The 9759-nt window shown below is 40.9% G+C and overlaps 1 protein-coding gene across 1 annotated transcript in view; it reads left to right on the top strand.

Annotated features, from left to right (window-relative positions):
* Positions 1 to 88: 88 nt before the first annotated feature.
* Positions 89 to 9759, top strand: part of SMPD4 (sphingomyelin phosphodiesterase 4, neutral membrane (neutral sphingomyelinase-3)) — a gene marked incomplete at its 5' end in the record, with an annotated part of 17143 nt that continues 7472 nt past the window's right edge. The window contains 9 exons of the mRNA XM_008938133.1: positions 89 to 175; positions 665 to 807; positions 952 to 1027; positions 1890 to 1998; positions 2597 to 2649; positions 3232 to 3383; positions 4696 to 4828; positions 5473 to 5544; positions 9096 to 9185. Of these exons, the coding sequence (XP_008936381.1) occupies positions 89 to 175; positions 665 to 807; positions 952 to 1027; positions 1890 to 1998; positions 2597 to 2649; positions 3232 to 3383; positions 4696 to 4828; positions 5473 to 5544; positions 9096 to 9185 (915 nt within the window). The remainder of the gene's footprint in view (positions 176 to 664; positions 808 to 951; positions 1028 to 1889; positions 1999 to 2596; positions 2650 to 3231; positions 3384 to 4695; positions 4829 to 5472; positions 5545 to 9095; positions 9186 to 9759) is intronic.

Here is a 9759-nt window from a genome sequence, read left to right as displayed (position 1 = left end):
GGGGGCTTGCGTTTGTTTCGCGTCACGGCCGCGCTGCGCGTTGGCCTTCCCGGGCACGGTGATCTGATTTCCCCTACGGTCCCAACAGGCCACGCTGAAGGCCGATTGTGTCAACAAACCGTTTGTTCAGAGGTGCCACGATCTGGAGACGGTCATCGAGGAGTTTCCCGCCAAGGTGAGCAGTCCCGGCCCGGCCTGGGTCCTGCTTCTCACATACTGCTCTTTCCTTTGTTCTTCTTTCTCTTACCCAGAGCTCTGAGGACCCCCGGTGAAACGGCGGGAATCCAGTGCTCCCCAAGGTGTAAAAAAATCTTTTCTAGTCATTAAACGTTTGTTTCAGTTGACTGCACTTTGCTAATACTTCACAGCCTCCATTTACAAGGGAAACAAGGTTTTAAAACGTGACAAATAATTGCATGCAATGCTGACGAGTGTCATGGCAGCTTGAGTAGGAACAGAAATCAGGATTCAGGAACACAGGATTGATTTCCTGTAATTGCCATGTTATAACACATTCATTTTGAAGAAGTTCTGCCCAGTGATAATCTGGAAAGAGTCATAAATAGCTGGCAGATAGGAGCTTTGTGCATCTCACTACACACAGTAGAGACTGTTCAAGTGAGGAATTGTACACATTAACCGTTTGTGGCTGTTTTCCCTAAAGGAGCTACATGGCATCTTCCCATGGCTGGTGGAGAACATTTTTGGTAGCCTGGATGGCATCATCATTGGCTGGAATCTTCGCTGCTTGCAAGGAAGAACAAATCCTACCGAATATTCTGTGGCTTTGGATTTCCTGGACCCCAGGTAAACTCATTTCAGCAGAGATTAAAAAATGTATGGTGAACAAATAACCAGCGTTTGAGTTTTATCTGTTGTGCAAACAAGTTCACAAAAGTAAGGCAGGAGAGGGTACTTACCACGGATTTTCTTTCTGATGCTTGTCTGCAGTGGCCCAATGCTGAAGCTGGTTTACAAACTCCAAGCAGAAGAGTACAGATATGATTTCCCAGTCTCATATCTTCCAGTGAGTAACTGAAAAAAATCGTAAGAAGAGAATGTAGTTGTTGTTGCAGCTATTGGAGCTTTGCATATGCTTTATACCAGTTCAGCACAGGCCAAGGTATAGGCTCAGTGCTCCAGGTTTGGAGTGTATGCATTCCTTTAAACAGCTGCTAGAGGAGAGTTCCCAGACACAAACTGTGTAGGAGATGGTGGTTGTCAGGAGCTAGGTGTTTGTGCTCTTCGGCCAAGAGAGCTGCCCTGTGATTCTTACCCTGTCCCCAGAGACAAAGCCATGTGCTTTTTCTTGGTTACCAGTAGTTGCAGGATTGAAAATAGTTTCCAGGTTCATCACAGAGCAGTGCCATCCCTGGCTGTGCGTTGTGCCCCTGTGTCTGAAGACTGACTGCTATCCTGAACACAAACTATGACATTTCAAACAAAAATGTTTATCTGCAGAGTTGTTTAACTGTGTCTCTTCCCTTGCTACCAGCTACCTGCTATCTAGAAATTGATTTATATAGTTCTACAGTCTTTAACAAAAGAAAACATCAGCCAAATATACAGTAATTGCTGGTTCACAGCTCAGTTATCCTAACAAACCCATCAGCTGTACAGCAGTCATCTGCTGCTCCTACTCCAAATGGAAAAGACTTGGTGAAGGCTCTTTTTTTTCTTCTTCTTATACTGAATTTTCAGTGAGAAAGTTGTTAGCTATCTAAAGAGTATGCATCTGCACAAGGAACTACTGCAATGCAGTAAAACCCTACTGAGCTGAATGTAGATATCATCCCAGAATGCTAGAATGCAGAACTTTCACTGTCTGGAAACATACCCTGCAAGTATGCTGAGTAGCCAGATTAATATTCATCAATTTTGTCTTTCAGGGCCCTGTGAAGGCTTCAATACAAGAGCAAGTCCTACCAGAATGCTCTTTATATTACAACAAAGTCCAGTTCCCTTCCTCTGGTGGTTTAGGTTTGAATTTGGCTCTAAGTATCCTATTTTAACAGTTGGGGATTTAATTATTTTTAAATATCTAAAACAGAGACTGCAAGCATTTGTTGTTTATTTGTTCTGTGTCTATGGTGAATTATGGTCATGCTAAAGAGTTTGGGCTGATTAGAGATGTCTAGATTCCAATGAAAAATAGATTTGTCCTCTTAGAAACCCTTGTGGGGGAATTTCTGGCCTTAATCAAGTCAACAGCAAAAATCCCAGTGATTTCAGTAGAGCCTGTACTCCACAATTTTCCTTTCTGTATCTACCCATAGTTCATGTAGTACGATAAAAAAAGAGCACGTTAACTTTGCAGCTAGTGTACTTGTTGGCAGTGGTCTAGCTGCAGCTGCACTTTGTTTCAGATAGTCAGACATGCTAAGGGTAATGCAAACATACCTTGCCACGCAGAGAAAACCTCAATTATCAATGTTGGAGTCAGTCGGAAGGCAAGAAGGCAAAGCTGAATTTGCTGTTAAGCTATAGCAGCTGAATTTAGCATTGACAAAAATTAAAATGTGTCTATTCAGCATCTCTAGATATCTGACAGCTGTACCTGGTTTTTATTACCTGATCCTTGACTCTGTTCTTCTAGATCCATTTGAATATTACATGTTTTACTTTGCAATTAGTTTGATTACACAGAAGGTAAGTACCTTTTGTGATTTTTCCCTTAAAATAGTATTAGCCTTTCTTCACAACGCTTTTAAGAGCCTGCTGAGATGCTGCCAAGCTAAATTAACAGCAGTTTGATCTGTACTTTTACAAGCTCTTATTGCTTTGATTCAGTTGATGATATAAAACTGGATAATACACAAAATACCTACGTTAGATGTACCAGTAAGCAGTCTGCCCAACAGCTAACTAACATGGAGCAGGCAATGGATTCCAAATGGGCGTCCTACCCCTCTGCCCCGTAACACCATTCCCACACTTGTCACCACAGCTTTGTACACTGGTGTCTGGTTATTTCCTTCCTCTGCCTGTTGTTGCATGTGCTATAGAACACTGCACTCTCCTCATACTTGGTTACATTCACTACTACAGCAGCAGTTCTCTTACAGTTAGTGACTTTACTTTGCTCCAGAGTATCTTTGCTGTCAGTTTGGGTTTTGTAACCCCTGGGCTCCTGTTTGTTTATACGGAATGGGTCTGGGTGTGTAGCAGACACTCCCTAGCAGTATCTTGAATAGTGTGTAACTCCAGTTGTATCCTGTGTGGCTGTTTCAGAACTCACCTGTCACCCATCATGTCAGCCCTTCCAACAGTGCTTATTTCATCTTAGTGGACACATATCTGAAGTGTTTCCTGCCCACAGAAGGAAGTGTCCTTCCTCCACCTTCTTCAAATCCTGGAGGAGCCATCCCTTCCCCAACTCCCAGGTAATGACTAGAGAGCCAGAGGCAAACTGTGGGAACAGTGCTTACAAAATACAGCTTGTTAGAACAAAATCTCTAATATGTATATGTTGACAAAAATTGCAAAAATAATTACAAAATCAAATAGAGTTATTTTCACTTTAATAATTAGACCATAAAAGTTTCATTTGAAAGTCTGAAAGGTAGCTGTTATTGGAACAGAAAAGGCATGTACAAGCAACAACTATTTGCCAGTTCATCAGCTCCAGTTGTGTTGTGCCCTGCAACTGGAGCAGGACAGATCTGACTACTTGGCAGTAGTTTTTTACTGTCTTCAGGTACATACAGTATGTGGTGAAGATGGCACTGGTGATAACAACTGCTACAAGGAAACTTGCATCTTTCAGTAGCATTGCTGTGAAGCCAGACAACTGGGCAGTTGCTTATTTAATTTCAGTTTGGAGGTTACCATCCTTAATTGTTTAATGCTCTCATCACTTGTTTGCAGTTCTTGAAATTGCTGTGTCAGGACTGTGTCTGTGGCTTTGTTGCAGAGTGATAGTGCTCACAGGCTTCTTCCTGAAATAAAAAGCCAAGACACATATTAGCAATCAAATGAGATAATGAGTGACTGCTTTTCAGGTGACATTTTGCATAGTAATAGATGAAGATATTTAGCCATAACTGGTGGAAGGAAGACAATGAAAGATTTCTGACCGCTTACTGAAGTTCTGTATGTCTATGTGATAATGGCATAAAAACAAACTCACAAAGCTGAAAATTCTCCAACACAAGCACCCAGGACTCTGTTCTTTGTAACAGCTGGGAGTGTGAAAGTCCACATTTTCAAAATTGGGTTTGCTACTTGATTTTAGAAAATTTTATCAATATTAGTAATTTTATACAAATGTAAAAATGAAGAGCCATTATATTTTATATAACTGCATTTTAAAGACATTTGAAATATCAGTTTCTGTGGTCTGAGCATTAGCATATATGGAGGAAAATACAGATCAGGTGAATTATGAATAGGGAAGGCAGAGCAGAAGAAAACAAACTGAATAGAAGGAAGAAAAAAAACATGTATTATTGAAAGTAACATCAGGTTTGTGTAAAGCTGGTTCACTGCAGTATGAATAATGATGTGATGTTTGTTTGTAGTTAAAGTGACTAGTAATTATAACATATTGCAGAAGTTCAAAATGTGTAATCAACTACATGCTTTTACTTCCTAAATGCTGTTTTCCAGTTTATAAACTGGTGATTAGAAGCAGTGATATATTTCCCAGTGCTGAGGCTGACCAGCTTCAGTATTTCCATTTGTTTGTCTTAAAAGGACCCCGGCAGTGCCTTTCACCTCCTATGGCATGCATCACACCAGCTTACTGAAACGGCACATTGCCCACCAGCCCTCCGTGAATGCTGACCCAGCCTCCCAGGAGATCTGGAGATCAGAAACAATGCTTCAGGTAAGGTGGATTAAAGCAATAAAACACCTCACAACATTTCGTGATGCTAACTGCAGAATCTCATCTTTTTAGACCAGAGATAGTTATGCCATTTCACTTTAGCCTGCTTTTGGAATTGAGCAGTGCAGCTTTTGTTTTCTGTTAGCGAAACAAAGAACCACTGTCAAACTGCAAAGTTGTAATTTAGAAAGCCACTCAATATCTTTTTTTTTTTTATCTTGCATATCTAACTACTGTTGTCAAGCAGTTGAGTAATTTTTTCCAGAAGAGTTTCTAAACATGATTTTTTTTAAATCTTATATCAATTCTATGCTCTAAGCAAAGGTTGAGCACAGAGAAGTTGGTCCTGTTCACCATCAGGGGAAGGGAAAGGAGAGTCTGGACTTAACAGTTCTTCTGAAACATGTTCCAACCATGTTGCTGAACTGAGTTATTGGTGCTTAGCAGGTGGTAACAGAATGCAAACTCAGTTATGTGCATCAGCATGATCATAACCCAAAACATCTCTGGATAGATACCTGTCCTTTTACAAGTACAGTGTAGTTTTCCAGTGGTACACTATGGTCTTTCCTTATACCTAGGTTGTGGCTGATATATTCTCAATTATTTTTCTTTCACTAGCTGAGAAAATAATTGTTTTGCAGATCTTTGTTGAAATGTGGCTTCATCATTATTCACTGGAAATGTATCAGAAAATGCAGTCCCCTCAAGTCAAGGTAATAGTTTGTACTTCATTCATGAGTGTCAGCTGATGGTTGACCTCTTACCTTGGGGTAAATCTCCTGTTCTGTGGAGTTTTTTCATATATTGGTCCAAAGGAAGGAAATAATTTTCAGAGTATCTACATGAGTGTATCCAAATTGCTAATCCAGTTACAAAGAATGTTGTGAGTGTGTTATCCAGATGTGCTTTCATTGCAGAAGTTGTGTTGGTTTGGTTTGGTTTTGTTTTGTAAAAGACAAGTTTGTGAGATGGTCATAACAATCTGAACACCCATAATCAAAATATTAATGTCAGGAAAGATGCCACTATAAAACTATAGTGTTAAATCCCACTGGGACAACATGGCTGCTAAAAATAGCTAAATTTATTTCCACGAGTGATAGCAACTGTTACTGAAACACCAGTTGGTAATTACTAAGATCCATAATTTTCACATAAATCCAAATTTAGAAAAAGGAAATTTTACTAAACTGTCCTTCAGTATTAAGTGAATAAGCCATTTTTGTTGTTTCATGTTGCAAAATATGCTTTTCACCACAATGGTGTCAGAAGCAGCTCTGTAGCTACAGAGTTCAGACTATCTTGCAAACTCTTGCTCAGGTAATACACTGTTTTAAGCAGTTTGTGGTGGCCTGTTCAGTAACAAACTGCTGCATGTGAAAACCAAATGTTGGGGGGGCGAAGATCAAAGGCATTGTAAATGTAAAGGGAATTTGAAGGAGGAAATATTGATCCTCTGAATTCCCTCTGGGTCACAGTGGGACTTTCATAGAAGGGGAAAGAACTATAAAAGCTACTCAGGATTTGTTCCTGCATGGAAGAGCAATATGAGAGTTGACTGAGAAATCCTGACCCTTCGCTCCACAGGCTATAAAATAACAGACACTTATATCTTGCTAGGGAAAAGCATTGGAGAGATGAAGTGTGATGGGTTTTGTCTTTTAGTCTGAAACTTGATGTCAAAATGCAAACTCACCTGTGTAGCAAAGTCTCCACTTGGGACTCCCAGCAGCATGGCTGTGCACCTGTGGTGGAAGGGCTTTGCTTGAAGTACCTTTGGTCTGTCTGTCTGTCCAGTCTCTGCATCAAGCGCTGTGCTTAGGCCAGAAGTAGTGACTGCTTTAAACTTCTCTCCTCCATTCACCCTCTGTGTTTCTGATGCTCTCTTCTAACACTAGGGAGCAGCAGTTACAGACAATGCCTGTCAGTGGAATGACAATGGAATCGGGGGAACAGGGTTTAGGTAGACCTTAAAGTTCTCTGAAATCAGTTCACTTCCGGATCCTCCACAAGGTGTGTTGAACAACAGCTTGAGGCCCTAACTCCCTGATGGTATTTTAGTTTCATCTTTGATGGGTAGTAATCATGGGCATGTAGAAAAGGTAGGCTTCACTCTTTGGGGGTAAGAACTCCTGAATAGGGGATTGGAATTCCACATGGCATCTATAAGTGGGCAAAGGATCCCTCCTGCAGGACTGCAGAAAGGTTCCACACAGGTGGGAACAGGACTGTTCATAAGCCTATGATGCTTAAACTAAGCTTTGTAGGCTGGTCTCAGGCTGGGCTGAAGGAGAATAATCTAATCATAGTTCCTCAAATGAGGAAGTGGAGTATCCAAAAATGCAAGTTTTGTTTTAACATGAGGGTTAAAGGGCTTGACTGGAAACCAAGATCACCCTAAACCTTATTCTTAAAATTGCTAATAATTATGGAGGTTCACTGATTCCATTTGGCCTTCTGTGTGTTTGGAAGGAGGGGTAATTAGTGACCATTGATCCCTGGAGCTAGACCTGTTTAACTGTTAGTGACTTCAACATGGCTACATAACAGTGTTGGAAGGTGGGATGTGGTTCCGCAGAACTCGCTCTTCCTTTGTCCCAGCAGCCAGAGGTGTTTGGTTTAATGGGCCAAGCCAGCTCCCAGATGCCTAACGTTCCTGTGTAGTGCTTCAAGGAGTGACAGATTTGCCTTAAACCTTGTTAATGTCATCACAGACTTCTCAGTACAAGTAGAAGGTGGTGGAATTGGAATGAATAGTAAATATTTTCTTTTGAGAAGACATACTTCTTTTCTACTTTACTGCTTTGGATTCTTTCTGGATCTGGTGTGAACCTGAGGTCGACACTATTTGCTATGCTGAGCTTCACTGTTTTGCCCATTAATTCAACTATTTTTCCCATTCTTTTACACTGTCTATTTGCTTTTTCTTTCTCAGATGATCCAGAACCCAAGCGTGCAGCATCTCTTTTCCTATTACCTTCTGCTTTAATAACAGTGAACACTTAAAAAGAAGTTGATAAAACTTTATGTAATGCTTCCTGACCTTCCAATGCCAGGTGCCACAGACTCCACCACTGCATGTGGAACACCCATTAGACTACAGGCTCTTCTTGATTCCTGTGGCAGGGAAGTCACTCTGAAGCAGACAGTGTATTTGAGCTGTTGGGGAACTTGCAGTAACAATCCTACCACTTTAAGCATGTTAAAACAAAAGATACCAAACTGGCACTAAAGGAGATTGGGTAGGGGCTGTTCAAAGACAGCAGAGGTGTGATCTGGAGAGTTAGTTTAGATGCCTGACAGTAGCCACTGGGATCTGTATAGTGTACATTTTTTGTTTCATGTTTTTTCATTAATTTCATACGTGTGTGTCACTGTTGCTACAGTATCCTCTTCACCATCACATTGTCAAAAGATACTTGACCTTATTCACCCCAGAAGGGACCTGGCTGAGCTTGCAGAGACTTCATTGCTAAGGCATTATGCCTTTTGCCACAGCATGTAACACTGTATGCTACGTATGTCTTTTGCCTTTTTATAAGGTGATGTTTCCCTAATAGTGAAAGCATTTTCCTCTTGCGAGGACATTCACAAGATCTACAGCCTTCCCAAATGGCCTTTCAGTAGAAAGAGAAGACAGAGGATTTCTCCAAACTGGAGTTTTACTGGACAAGCTCATGGAGATTATAAAAAGCCAGTGTTTTTTTTCTTCCTGTTCCTTGGGAAGAAGAAAGTTTCCATTTCAGTTTCTTCCCAGTATACAAACCCTGCTGCTCCCACAGCACAGGAAGAAATGACAAATTTTTTCAAAGCAGTATTAAAACAGCTTGCAGAATACTGAATGCTTTTTCTCCATTATTTAAAAAAATACTGCAACAGTATGTAAAACCTTTTCACTGCAGATCAATTAACTTCCGAAATGAAGAGTTTGTTTGGCAAAAGCTCCAATTCCATTTTCCCCTACCAGTACTTGCTCTGAGGGCAGCAGAGAGAACAGCTATACTTTTTTGACACTGTCTCCCAGCTGCATTTCAAAGTTGATAAAAAGTATGAAATAATGTGGAATCAATCTAGTGAGCATCAGAAAGGAGAGGATCCTGTGGCTGCAGTTGTTACTGTGATACGTTGTCCCTGAGTGTATTTGTGATGTTCATATTTTCCCCCCACCCTTCTTCCTTGAGCTCATTCTCACTTTTTTTTTTCTCTTGCTCTCTTCTCTCCTTTTTTTCCCTCCCCCCCTTCCTTTTTGTTTCTGTTGTCTCAGCTGGAGGTTCTCCACTACCGACTCAGTATCTCCAGTAAACACCACGGTAGTCCTGCCCAATCCAGCTACCAGGCCCTCCACGCATACCAAGTATTACCATCTTTTCATTTTGTTTCCTTTTTAAAAATCTTGTTCCATCATATAATCTGCAAAGTGTATTGGTGCTAGCTGCACAGCAGCTTTTTCTGCTAAGGTGTGGGGTTACAACTCGACTGAGAACACCACGTTGAGATTTACTAAATCTCCAGTGAAAATAGATACTGAGCAGTATTAGCAAAGATTAAAAGCTAGCATATTATGAGGAATAATTGGGACCTCCATTTTCAGAGATGCATTCTTGTAAGGCATTGTAGAAAGAGGCTTAGCAGCTATGCTGACATTTTTTAACACCAAAACTGGCTTTACTGATGGCAGATTTCTGCCCCTCACACACCACTCATTAAGCAAACTTTGCACGGAAGAGAAGATCAGAATGTGCATGGCTGTCACCTCAAATTAAGGTAGGTAGTATCTGGGGGGTTTTAGCCATTGAGATGCCATTGGATACTACTAAATTTGTACTGGCAATGTAAACTTGACTACCTAGTTTTGCAAAAGCACGCGAGTAGTACGTTTGCAGATTGTTCAGGAAATGTGCATGCAAAAACATTCCTGTTGGAACAGA

This window comes from Merops nubicus, unplaced genomic scaffold, assembly GCF_000691845.1.
Source record: "Merops nubicus isolate BGI_N331 unplaced genomic scaffold, ASM69184v1 scaffold48803, whole genome shotgun sequence".
NCBI classification, from domain to species: domain Eukaryota; kingdom Metazoa; phylum Chordata; class Aves; order Coraciiformes; family Meropidae; genus Merops; species Merops nubicus.
Note: the sequence above shows the minus strand (reverse complement) of the source record. Positions and strands in the feature narration are given on the sequence as shown.